Raw genomic sequence first — 18,182 nt, forward strand, 5'->3', positions numbered from 1 at the left:
ATCAGTCTGTAAGTGGCAGAAATGTCAATGCGGCAGTATGATGGATACACTTGGACATCATGGTCTGCCATGCCATGTCAGTACCGGTCGATCTTTTAGACGTTCGGCCTTAAACGATGTGGTCAAACGTGCCCTTTACGGGGCAGGGATACCATCTGTCCTGGAACCCCTTGTTATAGACCTTGCTGAAAACACCCATCTGGATGGCTTGACCATCGTCCCATACAAGAATGGGAAAAGCCTAACCTGGGATTGCACTTGTGTCGATCGCCATCAAAACAACCGGAGAATGTGGCTGATCGACGTCCAACATCATTAGGGATATCGGAAGAAGGCTCGTTGCATCCACTGGCAATATAAGGCAACTGGTCTAGTTCAAGCAGCGAATGATATAGATATAGATATATATATATATATATATATATATATATATATATATATATATATATATATATATATATATATATATATATATATATATATCTCTCTGTCTCTGTCTGTGTCTCTGTCTGTGTCTCTGTCTCTCTCTCTCTCTCTCTCTCTCTCTCTCTCTCTCTCTCTCTCTCTCTCTCTCTCTCTCTCTCTCTCTCTCTCTCTCTCTCTCTCTCTCTCTCTCTCTCTCTCTCTCTCTCCTGGTTGCATCATTGGTTGGGACGTGGCCATGCCGCTGATGCAGTGTCCCCCTTACCAGTACACTGGTACTCATTTTGCCAACCTCGGAAGGATGATAGGCTGAGTCAACCTCGTGGTGTATTTTAATTCAGCGGCCAAATGGGATTGAAGTCAGGACCCGAGGATCCCAATCCGCCACCCGAACCACTAAGCCAACACCAGGCTTCATGAGCTTGGCTGTCTTGCGTAGAAACTCCATTAGCATTCTGGATTCAGTGCAGGAAGAACAAGATCCTGCATTAACACAATTTTAAAGTCTGTTATTTTTTTAGGGGGTGTGGGGGTTTTACTCATTTATTTTGTTTTATTTTTTTATCTTTTAAAAAAAACTTCCATTGACTTGGTTTACTTTTTAAATTTATTTAATAATTTTAAAGTTAGTAACAATTAATTTAAAATCATCTTCTTCTTATATAAAGAAAGTTTAAACAACATGATGGTGAGATATATAAAACGGCAAGAGATTTCACCAAAATTTTATAAAAATTATGAAATAAAATAAAAAATACATTTGAACAGTGCATAGAAGCCATGGTGGAGTAAATGCGTCAGCGTCAGAAAATGTGTGTCTGAGAGCTGTGACAGATCCGTCGTGGATCGAATCTTTGTCCAGTGATAATAAACGAGAAAACAAAGGAAAAAATATAAACGATTATTAATAAATGACGATGTATGTTTATTGTGTTTCGGAAGTGTTCGTTAATACAATCATCTCCGTGATGCTGCACGGCGTTATTGAACCCTTCACGTCGTTATTGAACCCTTCACGGCGTTATTGAACCCTTCACCGGAAGGACCGTAGCAATCTGCGTTCGATGGGACACCGAGGTTGAAGTTCTGGACTCACGAAATGGGCGAACTTCGAGATGAGGTGTTCCTCCGAGCTACGGGACGGTCCTTCGTTGGGTTGAGCGCAGGTGTGACATTGTCAGGACTAACGATCGGGAGGAAACAATCAGCATTTGAAATCCATCGATGTCCTTTGGAGTCTGTCTATTTAATACGTATGCAAATAGGGTGAAATTTATTTAGTCCCCTTTACATCAGCACCTCTCCCTCACGTCCCGACCCACCTCTCCCTCACATCCCGACCCACCTCTCCGTCACATCCTGACCCACCTCTCCCTCACGTCCCGACCCACCTCTCCCTCACGTCCCGACCCACCTCTCCCTCACATCCTGACCCACCTCTCCCTCACATCCTGACCCACCTCTCCCTCACATCCCGACCCACCTCTCCCTCACATCCCGACCCACCTCTCCCTCACATCCCGACCCACCTCTCCCTCACGTCCCGACCCACCTCTCCCTCACGTCCCGACCCACCTCTCCCTCACGTCCCGACCCACCTCTCCCTCACATCCTGACCCACCTCTCCCTCACATCCTGACCCACCTCTCCCTCACATCCTGACCCACCTCTCCCTCACATCCTGACCCACCTCTCCCTCACATCCTGACCCACCTCTCCCTCACATCCTGACCCACCTCTCCCTCACATCCTGACCCACCTCTCCCTCACATCCTGACCCACCTCTCCCTCACATCCTGACCCACCTCTCCCTCACATCCTGACCCACCTCTCCCTCACATCCTGACCCACCTCTCCCTCACATCCCGACCCACCTCTCCCTCACATCCCGACCCACCTCTCCCTCACGTCCCGACCCACCTCTCCCTCACGTCCCGACCCACCTCTCCCTCACGTCCCGACCCACCTCTCCCTCACATCCCGACCCACCTCTCCCTCACATCCCGACCCACCTCTCCCTCACATCCTGACCCACCTCTCCCTCACATCCTGACCCACCTCTCCCTCACATCCTGACCCACCTCTCCCTCACATCCTGACCCACCTCTCCCTCATCCTGACCCACCTCTCCCTCATCCTGACCCACCTCTCCCTCATCCTGACCCACCTCTCCCTCATCCTGACCCACCTCTCCCTCATCCTGACCCACCTCTCTCTCACATCCCGACCCACCTCTCCCTCACGTCCCGACCCACCTCTCCCTCACGTCCCGACCCACCTCTCCCTCACGTCCCGACCCACCTCTCCCTCACGTCCCGACCCACCTCTCCCTCACATCCCGACCCACCTCTCCCTCACATCCCGACCCACCTCTCCCTCACGTCCCGACCCACCTCTCCCTCACGTCCCGACCCACCTCTCCCTCACGTCCCGACCCACCTCTCCCTCACGTCCCGACCCACCTCTCCCTCACGTCCCGACCCACCTCTCCCTCACGTCCCGACCCACCTCTCCCTCACATCCCGACCCACCTCTCCCTCACATCCCGACCCACCTCTCCCTCACATCCTGACCCACCTCTCCCTCACATCCTGACCCACCTCTCCCTCACATCCTGACCCACCTCTCCCTCACATCCTGACCCACCTCTCCCTCACATCCTGACCCACCTCTCCCTCACATCCTGACCCACCTCTTCCTCACATCCTGACCCACCTCTCCCTCACATCCTGACCCACCTCTCCCTCACATCCTGACCCACCTCTCCCTCACATCCTGACCCACCTCTCCCTCACATCCTGACCCACCTCTCCCTCACATCCTGACCCACCTCTCCCTCACATCCCGACCCACCTCTCCCTCACATCCCGACCCACCTCTCCCTCACATCCCGACCCACCTCTCCCTCACATCCTGACCCACCTCTCCCTCACGTCCCGACCCACCTCTCCCTCACGTCCCGACCCACCTCTCCCTCACGTCCCGACCCACCTCTCCCTCACATCCCGACCCACCTCTCCCTCACATCCTGACCCACCTCTCCCTCACATCCTGACCCACCTCTCCCTCACATCCTGACCCACCTCTCCCTCATCCTGCCCCACCTCTCCCTCATCCTGCCCCCCCTCTCCCTCATCCTGACCCACCTCTCCCTCATCCTGACCCACCTCTCTCACATCCCGACCCACCTCTCCCTCACGTCCCGACCCACCTCTCCCTCACGTCCCGACCCACCTCTCCCTCACGTCCCGACCCACCTCTCCCTCACGTCCCGACCCACCTCTCCCTCACGTCCCGACCCACCTCTCCCTCACATCCCGGCCCACCACTCCCTCACGCTCCGACCCACCTCTCCCTCACATCCCTACCCACCTCTCCCTCACGTCCCGACCCACCTCTCCCTCACATCCCGACCCACCTCTCCCTCACATCCCGACCCACCTCTCCCTCACGTCCCGACCCACCTCTCCCTCACATCCCCACCCACCTCTCCCTCACATACCGACCCACCTCTCCCTCACGTCCCGACCCACCTCTCCCTCACATCCCGACCCACCTCTCCCTCACGTCCCGACCCACCTCTCCCTCACGTCCCGACCCACCTCTCCCTCACGTCCCGACCCACCACTCCCTCACATCCCGACCCACCTCTCCCTCACGTCCCGACCCACCTCTCCCTCACATCCCGACCCACCTCTCCTCCAAAATTGCTTTCCCTGTTTCCGCACATGTGTGATCATGGCAAATTCCGAGCCAAAGTACATGCTGTTAAACTACAGGTTCATGTTCCAACATGTGTTCAAAATACAACATTAAATTACAATTACGTTGTTCCTCGATCATTAACTGATGTTTGTCGACAGATAGTCCAGACAGACAGAACCAATAGCTTCGCACCCCACTTTGTGCGTGTGGGTTGAAAAAAACATCCTATGCTTGGCTTGTGTAATTCGATGTACACTGTAACATACATGTCCATACATGCTTGGAAACTCGCAATTTGCAGTTTTGTTGGTTGATCTTATAAATTAATCCACAACAGTTATATTATTAGGATTCCATAACTTATTTCCTGTACGATTTAATTCAGCGGCTAACATCAGCCTTGTCATCTAACATCTAACATCAGCCTTGTCATCTGACATCTAACATCAGCCTTGTCTCTACTCATTTTCAATTGAAAGTTTCATAAACCTGGAAAATCTTGGAATGAATCTTGAAAGCTTCTTTCTCATTCTCGTCCATTAAGATATTCAAGCGTATAATTGACTGGCGGTTGCACAATGGTTCTGTCATGCATCCATTGATTATTGATGCAGTTTCTGAAATCTGTTACTCGTAGAGCTGGAGAGGGACTGGCGGGGCCCGTTCTACTTTGCCATGGGTGCTGATCCCCAGCTGGGCCTGTGGGACGCGTGGAGTCGCGGTGCGTGTAGCACGAGCGGCACCACGTGGGAAAGGGAGCTGGCGTTGACGCACGAGGCCGTACGTGCACTCAATCTGCTGCGTCCGCGCCCACGATTTCTTGCGCTCTGCGGGGATCTTGTGCATGACATGCCAGGTGTTTGATCGATTGTCGTGATTCTTAATTTTGTGGCAGGTTGAGGAATGGGATGGAGGATGTGGGGGCAGGGACTAGCCCATAAATTCATTTATTATTTTTCTTATTTTGGTTTGCCCCGATCTATTTATTACGTATGTCCAATTTTTGATCCTCACCCTTCCCACTCCGAGTCGTACTCCCCACCGTGCTTCATTTATGGCCCTTTGCTCTGTTTACTCACCTTCAAAGCTTCTTTCCCTTCTTCTCAATCCTCATTTCTCCCAACACCCCCTTACCTTCTCTTCATTATCTAATTTCAGCCGAGCCCACAATTATTATTATTTCCTTTCCTGTCGTGAATATTTTGGCGACGTGTAATCGAATCGTCTGTTGTACTCAAATCATTTATCTCTCCTCCTGGCCAACTTTAATTCAGTTGAATTAACCATTATATCGAAGGTTTGAAAAACACCGAAGCAATACTCATACTTTGGCAAGTGATGATGCACATGTAAAAAAATTAAGAAATTCTGGTAAAAACAAAAACAACATACGTGTCTTTTCACATACGTGCCAGGTTAGCGGATTTGTTCATTTTCTTTACACAAATGTATCTATAAGTTGAAAAGCCAAATGTTTTTGTTTGTATGTTTTTTGTTACAACTCTTCTATGAAGCACCTTGGTGATAGTGGGACTATTTGGAATTGGATTAATTTGGTTGAAACAAACTTTAATGACCCTGAAGGTCTTCGAGGCTGGCATTTTCCTGGTTTTGCACGGCACACACTCATTGGGTGACTAAGCCTTACGAGCCGAACTCGGCATGACGTACATGTGGAAACTTCCTACTTTGCACTCTAAAGATTATTATTTGTGCAGTTTCACGCTAACTGTGGTGTGATGTACGAGGCACATCATGTGACGAATGTGCTTATCAAGGTATATGCATGCGTGCTCTGCAGGGCAGCCAAAACGCAATGAGCAGATGCAAGACCTGCGCGACGCCCTGCGCAACCTCGATCCAGCGATCCCGCTCGTTTTGGTACCTGGAAATCATGATTTGGGGAATGAACCGACAACTGGAAGTATCGAATCCTACCGCCAAGCCTGGGGTGATGATTACTTTTCGTTCTGGGTTGGTGGCGTGCGTTTCTTGGTGCTGAACTCCCAGTTTTTTGTGAGCACCAAAGCGTGTCGGCGTGAAAGCGAGGAGCACAACAACTGGCTGGGAAAGGAGCTAGCCGAGTGCACAGTGCGTACAAGTCCCTCAGATCATGTTATAACCATCTGATGGGGTGCTGATCCCTTTGATTCAAGACTGTGACCATATCAAAGCCAGAGATTGATTATATGGGATGTGAAACGCAAGTAAAATTAGATGGGAATGTAATGATGCAGCATCTTGCAGAGCAAGATTATCCTCTCTTCCATCGAGTCAGGATGCCTTCGCCTGATTGTTTTCATAGATGCGAGACGTAGAAAGTAATTGCTCAGGGGATCAGCATCCATACTTTATGTGGATAGCCCCTCACATGAGTGATATGCTAAACGGGTGTGCAGGAGGCAAAGAAAGTCGGGAAAGCGCTGCAACAAGTCATCATACTGCAGCATATCCCCCTCTTCCTTTCGACGCCTGATGAAGAAGATGGCTACTTCAATATCCCACTGGACCTTCGCCAACAGCTTATTGAGAAGTTTCAGCAAGCAGGTCCGTTCTTATCTTGCTTGCTGTTCATCCCTCCCTGTTCTCCGTTTATGTCGACACTCTTCAACCCCCACTCCTCCCAATTCTGAGGACGCTTTCCCTTCCTCCATGAGTCTTCTTCCTCACTATCTCTTCATTCTTTCATTCTTAAATTCTTACATTTTCTGCTTTAATTTGTACATTTTCTTGCTTGTCTGATTTCATTATTCTGCTTTCATTTTCTATTTATTTTATTTTAATTTTTGGTTGATGTGCTTTCCTCGAGGAAGTTGTAACTTTCACGGATACAAAATCTTAATAGGGGGAGGGGGGGGGAGGGATGATTTTGATCCGCACGAAGTGTTTTGTATCCACAACATCTCGCCGGCAGATCATCTCTATTGGGTGTCACGTGGGAACGGCATCTATATTCGTTTACCTCACAAATGTTTGTATTTTGTTATATTAATGGTATAGTATTAATTTGTGATTGGAATGATGTTTTGAATGAAAATATACACTACCGGTCAAAAGTTTTAGAACACCCCCATTTTTCCCGTTTTTACTGAAATTTAAGCAGTTTAATGTTTCAATGTACTCTGAAATTAAAGCATAGAACAAATAAACAATTGTAGATAAAAAAGAAATCATGGAATCATTTTGTTGAACAAAATTTTATCTAAAATTTTGATTCATCAAAGTAGGCACCTTTTGCAGATATAACAGCCGAACATACTCGTGGCATTCTTTCCACAATGGAAATCAAATATTGTTCGGAAAGTTCTTCCCAACACTGTTGCAGAAGTTCTCTTAAATATGTTGCACTTGTAGGTTGCTTTGCTTTCACCCTTCTGTCCAGTTAATCCCAAACCAGCTCGATGGGGTTTAAGTCTGGAGACTGTGCTGGCCATTCCATGATTTGAAGCCTATCGTCTTGTTCTTTTCTTCTGAGGTAGTTCTGACATAACCTGGAGGTATGTTTTTAGTCGTTACCTTGCTGTAGGATGAACCCCTGACCAACTCGGCATAGACCAGAGGGTATTGCATGGTGCTGCAAAATGCTGTGGTAGCCCTTTTGGTTCAGGGCGCCAGTCACTCTGTGCAAGTCGCCGACTCTGGATCCAGCAAAAGAGCCCCAGATCATCACGCTTCTTCTTCCATATTTGACAGTTGGTGTCACACACTGAGGAACCATCCTTTCGCCTACTCGACGGCATACAAAAACCCTGCGTGATGAACCGAAGATTTCAAATTTTGATTCATCGGTCCATAAGAACTTCTTCCAGTTTTCACTAGTCCACTGGCGGTGTTTCATGTCCCAGGGAAGCCTCTTTTTCGTATTTTGCCATCTTAGCAATGGCTTTCTTACTGCCACTCGACCTGTCAAACATGCAGCTCGAAGTCTTCTCTTCACAGTTGAAACTGATACTTCCTCACTTCGATCAGTGTTAAGCTGTGCTTGAAGCTGCTGTCATGTGAGCCGCCTATCATGCAAGCTGTTGACTCTCAGAAACTTGTCTTCTGATTGTGTTGTGGCTTTGGGTCTGCCAGAACTCTTCCTGTCAGAGTTTCCTCCAGTTTCCAAGTGCCTTTTGATGGTGTAGGAAACTGTACTCACTGACACCTTGACTTGCTTTGTAATTTCTCTAAAGGAAAGATCTACACTTTTAAGGGTTTCATGGTCTGTCTGTCTTCCTTTGTTGATTATCTTTTTCTCACCATTATGATCACAAGATACTACTTCCTGCAGTGCAATATTGTCCAAATAATGGTTCAGATGGTGTAGCAACACAGTCTGTTCCAACACTGCTTTTATACAGACAGAAGGTTTGTAACTAATCAACAAAAGTAGGGACACCTGTAGGAATTGTTTGCATCAACTTTCAAGTCTTTATTTACTTCCATTGCTGCAGAACAGCTGCAGTTGACAACCCATTACTTGTTCCCTGAAAAGGGCTTTTTTTTTAATAACTCTGAAATTTATATTATTTTTCAGTTTTTGGTAACCTAAACTTTTTTTTTTTAACCTTTGGCAGTTTACCGCTTAGCTTTGTACCGTTTCAGGTTATTCACTGGACTTGAACTGCTTAAATTTCAGTAAAAACTGAAAGATGGGGTGTTCTGAAAGTATTGACTGGTAGTGTAGAGATTGAGTTATTAGAGCAGAATTAGGAAATTATGTGAGCATTTCCACGCGTGACATTTGCGGATTCGGCATTTGCAGTTTTGACATTTTGATATCATAGAAATATTTCCCACCTTTTATCTGTTGGGGTCAGCTATAGGAAGTATGTATTTTTTCCCAAATACTTACTTCCAAGTCCTTCATGAACCAGCTGTCTCGCCTTCTCCCGTGAAAAGCACGGGTACCGTGTGTGTGTGTGTGTGTGTGTGTGTGTGTGTGTGTGTGTGTGTGTGTGTGTGTGTGTGTGTGTGTGTGTGTGTGTGTGTGTGTGTGTGTGTGTGTGTGTGTGTGTGTGTGTGTGTGTGTGTGTTTAATGCCACCTGCACTCCATTGCCGAAGAAGCTGCAGAAAGCAACCCAAGGGAAGCGCTTTGCTGTTTCAAATCCTTCCCAGAGTTCCTCAACAGCTATAAGGACGTTCAGACATCGTACACACATGAGAATCACAATGCTATACATCCCTTCAGCTGCTGGCCCAGTTTCATCACTTATTGGCGAATCCTCAGTGATAGCGCAGACAGCAATGCATACCATTGAGGCTTCCAAGCATGTTCCACATGCAAACATCAAAAGTATATATGTATATATATATATATATATATATATATATATATATATATATATATATATATATATATATATATATATATATATATATATACAGTTTTGGGGGTAGATGGAATGATTTAATAAGGAAGTTGAGCATTGTGTTAAGTTTCTTGGTCCGTGGACGAGTAGAAGCATCTCTATGTAACTCAGGGAATCTGCGAGCTTAAGTGCTCCGTGGTGCGGTGCTAATTAGCCTCGGGAGTAAAAATAAGTCTCCCAGTACGTGATTGCCCTTTGTGATTTTTCCCTACGTTTTTTTTAGATTTCAAGCCAGGCCGTAAAGCTGGGAAAGCTATCCCTGAAATGACAACAAACAGGAGAAGCCCCACCGTCCCGGTTTTGTGAGCAGCCAGGCCACACCGCTGAGGTGGAGGATATAGAGGGCAGAAGGTGAGGGGAGTGATCGAAGGTGCAGGAAAGGCTGGCACATTGCACAGGGGGATTGTGGAAGGCTCCCATCTGGTTCGGCAGAACACACACGCAAGGTCGGTGGGAGGACCGCATGAGGAAGGTGCCACCTTCGAAAAGAAGGCTTGGACATTTGGAGCTTTCATGTGGAAAGCTGCTAGAGAAGCACCATTTTGCACACGTGTGCCCTGCCACAAGTGAAACGCCATTTTGCCTGTGTGTGCACGTATTGGTGGAAGCGCCTCCATTCTGGGTCCAACGGGGATCAGCTCTGGCCTAAGCTGAGTACCAGTGTACGTATAAAAAGGGGGCGTAGGGGGGGTTCTTTTTATTTTGGTCACCCCTTTGTCTGTATTTGTGTCCGTGTGCGAGGCCTCAACTGGAGGAGTGATTTATTTATTATTGGTATTTCCTTTTACAGTATTATTTTTATACGCCCGATATATGTATATATACACACACACACACACACACACACACACACACACACACACACACACACACACACACACACACACACACACACACACACACACACACACACACACACACACACACACACACACACACACACACACACACACACACACACACACACACACACACACGGAGAACAAGTATTTGATACACTGCCGATTTTGCAGGTTTTCCCACTTACAAAGCAACAAGAGGTCTGTAATCTTTATCATAGGTACACTTCTACTGTGAAAGACTGAATCTAAAACAAAAATCCTGAAAATCACATTGTATGATTTTTAAATAATTAATTTGCATTTTATTGCATGAAATAAGTATTTGATCACCTACCAACCAGTAAGAATTCTGGCTCTCACAGACCTGTTAGTTTTGTCTTTAAGAAGCCCTCCCATTCTCCACTCATTACCTTATTAACTGCACCTGTTTGAACTTGTTATCTGCATAAAAGACAGCTGTCCACACTCAATCAATCAGACTCCAACCTCTCCACAATGGGAAAGATGAGAGAGATGTCTAAGGAAATCAGGGACAAAATTGTAGACTTGCACAAGGCTGGGATGGGCTACAGGACAATAGGCAAGTAGCTTGGTGAGAAGGCAACAACTGTTGGCGCAATTATTAGAAAATGGAAGAAGTTCAAGATAACAGTCTATCTCCCTCGGTCTGGGGCTCCATGCAAGATCTCACCTCGTGGAGCCTCAATGATCATGAGAAAGGTGAGGGATCAGCCCAGAACTACACGGCAGTACCTGGTCAATGACCTGAAGAGAGCTGGGACCACAGTATCAAAGAAAACCATAACTAACACACTACGCCGTCATGGATTAAAATCCTGCAGCGCACGCAAGGTCCCTCTGCTCAAGCCAGCGCATGTCCAGGCCCGTCTGAAGTTTGCAAATGACCATCTGGATGATCCAGAGGAGGAATGGGAGAAGGTCATGTGGTCTGATGAGACCAAAATAGTGCTTTTTGGTTTAAACTCCACTCACCGTGATTGGGGGAAGAAGAAGGATGAGTACAACCGCAAGAACACCATCCCAACCATGAAGCATGGAGGTGGAAACATCATTCTTTGGGGATGCTTTTCTGCAAAGGGGACAGGACGACTGCACCGTATTGAGGGGATGATGGATGGGGCCATGTATCGCGAGATCTTGCCCAACAACCTCCTTCCCTCAAAAAGATCATTGAAGATGGGGCGTGGCTGGGTCTTCCAGCATGACAACGACCCGAAACACACAGCCAGGGCAACTAAGGAGTGGCTCCGTAAGAAAGGTCCGGAGTGGCCTAGCCAGTCTCCAGACCTGAACCCAATAGAAAATCTTTGGAGGGAGCTGAAAGTCTGTGTTGCCCAGCGACAGCCCTGAAACCTGAAGGATCTGGAGAAGATCTGTATGGAGGAGTGGGCCAAAATCCTTGCTCTCATCTGTGAAAACCTGGTTAAGAACTACAGGAAACGTCTGATCTCTGTAATTGCAAACAAAGGTTTCTGTACCAAATATTAAGTTCTGTTTTTCTGATGTATCAAATACTTATTTCATGCAATAAAATGCAAATTAATTATTTTAAAATCATACAATGTGATTTTCAGGATTTATTTTTTAGATTCCGTCTTTCACAGTAGAAGTGTACCTATGATAAAGATTACAGACCTCTTGTTGCTTTGTAAGTGGGAAAACCTGCAAAATCGGCAGTGTATCAAATACTTGTTCTCCCCACTATATATGTATATGTATATGTATATGCATATATATATATATATATATATATATATATATATATATATATATATATATATATATATATATATATATATGTATATATATATGTATATATATATATATATATATTAGGGCGTATTATGTGATAACGGTCGTGTGTCTGTCTGTCCGTCCGTTCCTGTCCACACTCTAACTCCCAAAGTTTTCAACTTTCACGTTTCATATTTGGTACATAGGTACAGACTGTGGAGACGGTGTGTCGCGACATACGTTCGTCATCTTAAGTGGTTGCCATGGCAACCAGGTTGCTGTTTTCCATGTTGTTGCACAATTCTGTATATACCTTCTTGTTCTTCATAAATTGACATGTTTGAATATATAATTGTTTGTGCGTGCGTGCGTGTGTGTGTGTCAGACTTTTTTGGGCATATATTGTGCTCACTTGCGCTCTTGTTGTAAATATGTGTGTATGTGCAGTAAATGTGTTTATTTTGAAGAGATTGTATTTGTGTAATTGTCATGGGTTCATCGATTAAACCCCCTCGTGTTGTCCTGGTGCAGTGCTCCTATGCCATAATCCTCTTTTTATCCGCCATTTTGAGCACTCCTTCACCATCCGCTATTGCCCTCCGCCATACCCTTCGAGAATGTGTTGAAATCTCTGTCGATCAATGTGTCCGCCTCCTAGTAATAAGGAACCGCTTGGCTGTCTGGGGGCTGTTGGTGTTAACCGCATGGCTCTGAAAAATTTGGGTCGTGGGGTTAACTTGGGCGACCCACCCACCCACCCCCCCCTCCCCCGGCACATCTGCAAAAACGTTGATGTTCCAGTTCCAGTTCCAGAAAATTTGTGAAAAAATGAACGAAAGGCAATTACTGGAAACATTGAAGTACCGCTCATGTCCGACCTTATGATCCCATCGGGCGTGAACATGGAAAACAAAGCATTGCGACCAGATAGCATACTTAGGTGCAAAACAAGAGAAGAAGGCATTGAGGTGTTGGTACCAGTGATTTTGGACTAACGATGCAGAAATCAAGAAAATGACCAAATACCAAGACCTCAAGCATGAAGTGAAAAGATCCTGGAAGCTGAAGAATGCCAAAGTTGTACCAGTTATGATGAAGAACCTCACAGAGATATTAAAAACCATCCCTGGGAATATCACGACAAACGAACTGCAGATGGAAGCCATCCTGAGCTAAGTAACAATCCTAAAGAGAGCCCTCGGCACAAAACTTTGACAACTTGATCCATGAATCATGACCCCTTACCAAAATGAAGGTGGATACTTTGAGCCCACCCTGGGAGGACTCTATTCCACAATCTGAAGCTCGCATATGAAGATACCAATCTCACACACACACACACACACACACACACACACACACACACACACACACACACACACACACACACACACACACACACACACACACACACACACACACACACACACACACACACACACACACACACACACACACACACACACACACACACACACACACACACACACACACACACACACACACACACACGCACACACATATGAGTGAGGAAAGTGAAACAACAACTTTATCGTTAAACGGGTAGTTTGGCACGCGATTAGCAACACATTAAACATACACCTCCCGGAGACGCCCAAAATGTCAACCCCCAAACGCTGACGTCTGGATGTTTATAATCATTGCAATATACCCAGCAATTCATAGCTATGATGAACAGGCATTCGATAATATGAGTGAGGAAAGTGAAAACAACAACTTTATCGTTAAGAAATCGTTGCGGCCTGTTCCAAGTCAAGGCAATGTTGAGCAGGCCAAAAAAACATGGCGGCTTCAGACCCCAGCAAGGTTACCCAGGAGACGCCTTAAGACCCCAGACAGCGAGGTGACTGATGATCGCCTGATGAAGGATATAATTAAATAAGGCCGTTAATTATCTTCAAAAGGGGTGTTTTTAATAAACCAAACACCCAATTTTCACTCCTCCACTTCCTTGGAGTTTTCTTAGTGTGCATGCAAAGTTTCAGGCTGCTAGGTTAGATAGTTTTGGAGTTATGGAGGCGACTGACACCGCACACACTGACACCGCACACACTGACACCGCACACACACACACACACACACACACACACACACACACACACACACACACACCCTTTTATTCGTACATATATAGCGGTTGCATCAAAGCGGGACATCTTGGTACCTGGTCATCCTGCCAGCAGTTATAAAGTGGCAGTTCTAATCATGTTTATTATTTATTACGTAACACACCAGTACACAAGCACTACACAAAATACATAACATAAAACTACATAAACACCACACAAGTTTTAGCGAGGATCTGCAATCTCTGATTGCTCTTTTTCTTGTTTGTTTTGGTGTCTGGTTACCTCTGCCACTGAAGGTGGATGGGGGTTATGTTTGCAGCGCTGTCTGTCTGTTTATCTTTGTTTGTTTGTGTCTGTGAGTGGGATGTCTCAAATTGTTCACGGATTCAGAGGATGGATAGGGTGTGTGTGTGTGTGTGTGTGTGTGTGTGTGTGTGTGTGTGTGTGTGTGTGTGTGTGTGTGTGTGTGACAAGAACAAGCCAATTAGATTTTGGTTCATGTACGGATCCAGATCCGACCCATCAGTGGGAGACAAAACATAAACTGTTCAACCGAATGCCATTCCGGTTTATTTCTGCTTTGATGTACTGCTTGTTTATTCGGATTCATCATGGGGATATGTGTAACTGAATCGTTTATTGCATAACAAGGCTGCCAAATTTCAACCATATATCAGACTTGTTCAATTCCCAGGCATTTAGTAGGTTTCATTGAACTTGGACATTTCCTACCAATTTAAAGATTTTTTTTATTTTTGGTTGGAGGAATGGGGTGGGATGGGGGACTTCTCACACATCAAACTAAGTCTTATAGGAGATGGTAAATCTGCATTAGTGATACTGGATGGTTCAAATGACAGTGACTTCGTGTAAGGTAACAGTTATGAGAGGTGAGTTTGAGTGGGATGTACCACAGGTGAGTTGACTGCCATTTTTTTGCGCTTCGTTGGTTGTGCATTCTCAGTATTAAGTAGTGCTCTCATGAATGTGTGGCACGTGACATGTTATAGTGTTGACCCAGGGGAGAGCTTGAACTCTCGAGAGAAAGCGGGTGGTGGTTGTGGTGGTGGTGGTGGAGGGGGGAGGGCACAGGCAGAAGGAAGGAGACTGGAGAGGTTGAGTGGAGATGGTGCAAATGGTCTTATTGAAATTATGAAATGTACATGTTATTACATGGTAGTTTCTCATTTAAAATTCCATATTTTGAGAGAGATGTGGGGTGGGGGTGGTAAGTATTTTTGAGAATGTTATCTTCAACACTGGATTTGATTCAGAAATCGTGATGTGCTTGGCAATGACAATTTTTGGACGTGCTTGTCACAGGTGTCTCTGCTGTGTTTGCGGGCCATTACCATCGCAACGCCGGGGGCTCTGTGGGACCCCTCGAGATGGTCGTCTCGTCAGCCATGGGCTGCCCATTGGGCCAGGACCCACCAGGATTACGGCTCGTCACCGTGACCAAGGAGGGCATCTGTCATTCGTACCATGCCATGGACAAAATACCGACTCAGATAGAGCTTGGGTCTTGCTAGCCATAGAGGCGCTACATGGGCCGGGTTTCATCTTGTCATTAAGCATCAGGCTTCATTTTTTTAAAACTCTTTGAAGAGCTATTAAATATTAATGAGGTTTGTGTGATAATTCCCAATAATTTTATTTGCTTGGGTAGGGATGCTTGTCATATTTGTTTCAACATGCAGGTTGTGCCAAGAGTTCCTAATCTGGTACTGGGTGTTCACCAACACAGCATGCTGCAAGCAGTGCTGTGCGGCTACGTTCAAATGGGCTATGTGCATGTTAACGCTTGCGGGGGATGTCTAATGAGAAAGGGGAAAATGGACGATTGGGAGGGGAAAGCAAGAAAAGCGAGAGAGATTTGGGAGATTAATGAAAAGGAGAGGTGTGCATGCATGAATTCTGCAATTTTCATAAATATTTTAAATTTACTACTAATAGTAGTAAATCATTCCACTGCAAAACTGTCCTTAAAATCTCCCATGATCTCTTGAGATTCCGAGAAGCTGTGATAAATATTATCGAGATGATGTTGGTGCCACAACATTCTTATTTCTCATCTCTGGATTGAACTGTACGCAGGATCATTTGATGATATAATATTGGTGGCAAAAGCTTTGAGTTTGTCACAATAATTCCCCCATCCATCACAGCACACAAAGGCATAAAAAAGTATCCTGAGACATCACACAAAACTTCTTCTTGTGTTGTATTGGAAATCGATCCGGGAGGATTTAAAATCGGATAAAAATAACCGCAGAGTTCTAAAAGACAGAAATCCACATGGAATGCAGGACAAGCAGTCACTGTATGGGTTGGGTGAGGCATGGGTTCAAGCCCTTGTATACACATTGTGAACAGGGAGGCAGCATGGTTATGGGGAAAAGGAGTTTGGTTTGGCATTAGGTTTGGGGATTGGGAATGGGGGGTGGAGGGAGTGTGGAGACACGATTTGTGAACTGATGCTACATTTTCACCAGTACTTGCAGGCAGCAATTATCACATCAGCCCTCATGCCAGAATTGTCTGAAATATTCAGGCTGTTTGGGAATGCAGAAAGTTTTTTTTTGGAGGGAAGGCAGTGGGAGGGGTTTGAGAAAGCAGGAAGAATTAATGTTGCTGTTAAGACCAGGGCAGGTTAAAGCAGGATGGGGATAGAAGTATCTTGATGTCGGAGATTTTTATGGGTTACTGACTCGTTCAACCCAGTTTTGGCCTTTTTATAGGCTTGGCCGACATGATTCGACTGTTGCAATAGAAATGATGCACTTTTTTACACTTTACTTCAATCACTCATCCGTCTTTTCAAATCCAACTCATTCTTCTTCCCCACACTTTCTGTTCCTTAAGAATTAAACATCTTTTTTTCAGTCATTGACCTTTTGTAATCTCGTGAGAGTATTGCACAGCACTCTAATCGGTGAATGTGTGCAAAACTGTTCATTAAATATCGTTCGGTCATTTTGAGTTCTTGGCTCTAAAGTCATAGCCAAGGATTGGTTGCTAATACATCCTTCTGAAATCAGAACTCACTATGATGGCCAATAAGTGTTCTTTTCTTTTCATTTTCTTCTTTCAATATTAAATTTGAGAAGTTTTACAGAAATCATGTTGGGTGGAACACACTACTCGCTCACACGGTCACCTCACTTTTGCTGAACGTCAAGGTTCCTGTCGGACGTGAGCGTTCAAGAGCCCCTGCAAGTGGAACTCGCTCCACATGCAAAATTCTCTCAACTGTGTGGTGGCGGTGGGTGGGTGAACGTTGCATGAGGAGCTGGTGTTGGTTTTGTTGTGCTCTTGGTGCTCCACGGATTGGAGATCCTGCTGGGCCATCCCAGGTTCCGACCCCAAGTCCATAGCCCATGCTGTCCCCCCATGATGTCCCGGGGTGTGAATGGGTCTTTGTCATGCGTGTCCGACCCAGTGTCTGGCTTCCCCCAGCAAAATGCAAGTCTTCAGGGCCAGCAGAACCTGTGCTTGGTATCATTGTTGAGTACAACGGCATAGCCAAGTGTGTTGGCCCTGTTGTGGGACCTTCCTTTGCCTTGTTGGTGCGCCCTCTTCCTGTGTCCTGCAAGTCCAACTCTGTGAATGCAAAGCAGGAACCTCCACGTGCATTGATCGTATGTGCAGGAGCTGAGCGCGCGGGACTTGGAATGTCAAGCGTAGCAGCCCTGCAGGCACCTCCGGTCGGGGATCCCACACCTTGTGTTCCTCCTTGTGCCAACGAGGTTGGGCAGCACCGCCGAGCCCCGAGCGTACTGCCCTGGATGAGAGCCCCCGGGCCGCTCAGGCAACCCCCTTGTCGCTTGGGTGCAGCAGGACTACCCCTGAGCCCTTCCTTCCTTTGACTCGTAATCTCATAGGCGGGTGGAGCGAGTCCTGGGGGTGGATACGGATATCCGAATCCTCCTGCATTCGCCTGCCCTGCCGTCAGACAGGATCACGGATGCCCATTCAAAATATCATCCTGGTATTTGCAGATCGCTGGTGT

The 18,182-nt window shown here is 46.3% G+C and overlaps 2 protein-coding genes across 4 annotated transcripts in view; one reads left to right on the forward strand and one right to left on the reverse strand.

Annotated features, from left to right (window-relative positions):
* CPPED1 (calcineurin like phosphoesterase domain containing 1) overlaps window positions 1-17,233 on the forward strand; it is a 46,492-nt gene extending 29,259 nt beyond the window's left edge. The window contains exons 2-6 of one of the 3 annotated variants that reach the window (XR_015053098.1): window positions 4,766-4,984; window positions 5,930-6,219; window positions 6,528-6,675; window positions 9,707-10,145; window positions 15,494-17,233. Coding sequence is in view for 2 of the 3 variants with exons in the window: in XM_085863371.1 (XP_085719497.1) it covers window positions 1,523-1,589; window positions 4,766-4,984; window positions 5,930-6,219; window positions 6,528-6,675; window positions 15,494-15,702 (933 nt within the window). In the remaining variant the exon portion in view is untranslated. Of the gene's footprint in view, window positions 1-1,347; window positions 1,590-4,765; window positions 4,985-5,929; window positions 6,220-6,527; window positions 6,676-9,706; window positions 10,146-15,493 lie in introns of those variants that run through there. The other 2 variants (XM_085863371.1, XM_085863370.1) reach the window with 2 other exon arrangements.
* Window positions 17,234-17,318: 85 nt separating this feature from the next.
* The window catches only part of SHISA9 (shisa family member 9), a 26,962-nt gene continuing 26,098 nt past the window's right edge, over window positions 17,319-18,182 (reverse strand). The window contains exon 3 of the mRNA XM_085863372.1: window positions 17,319-18,115. Within this exon, the coding sequence (XP_085719498.1) occupies window positions 17,319-18,115 (797 nt within the window). The remainder of the gene's footprint in view (window positions 18,116-18,182) is intronic.

The sequence above is a fragment of the Eptatretus burgeri genome, chromosome 17, assembly GCF_056783735.1.
Source record: "Eptatretus burgeri isolate ZD-2024b chromosome 17, Ebu_testis_v1, whole genome shotgun sequence".
Taxonomy (NCBI): domain Eukaryota; kingdom Metazoa; phylum Chordata; class Myxini; order Myxiniformes; family Myxinidae; genus Eptatretus; species Eptatretus burgeri.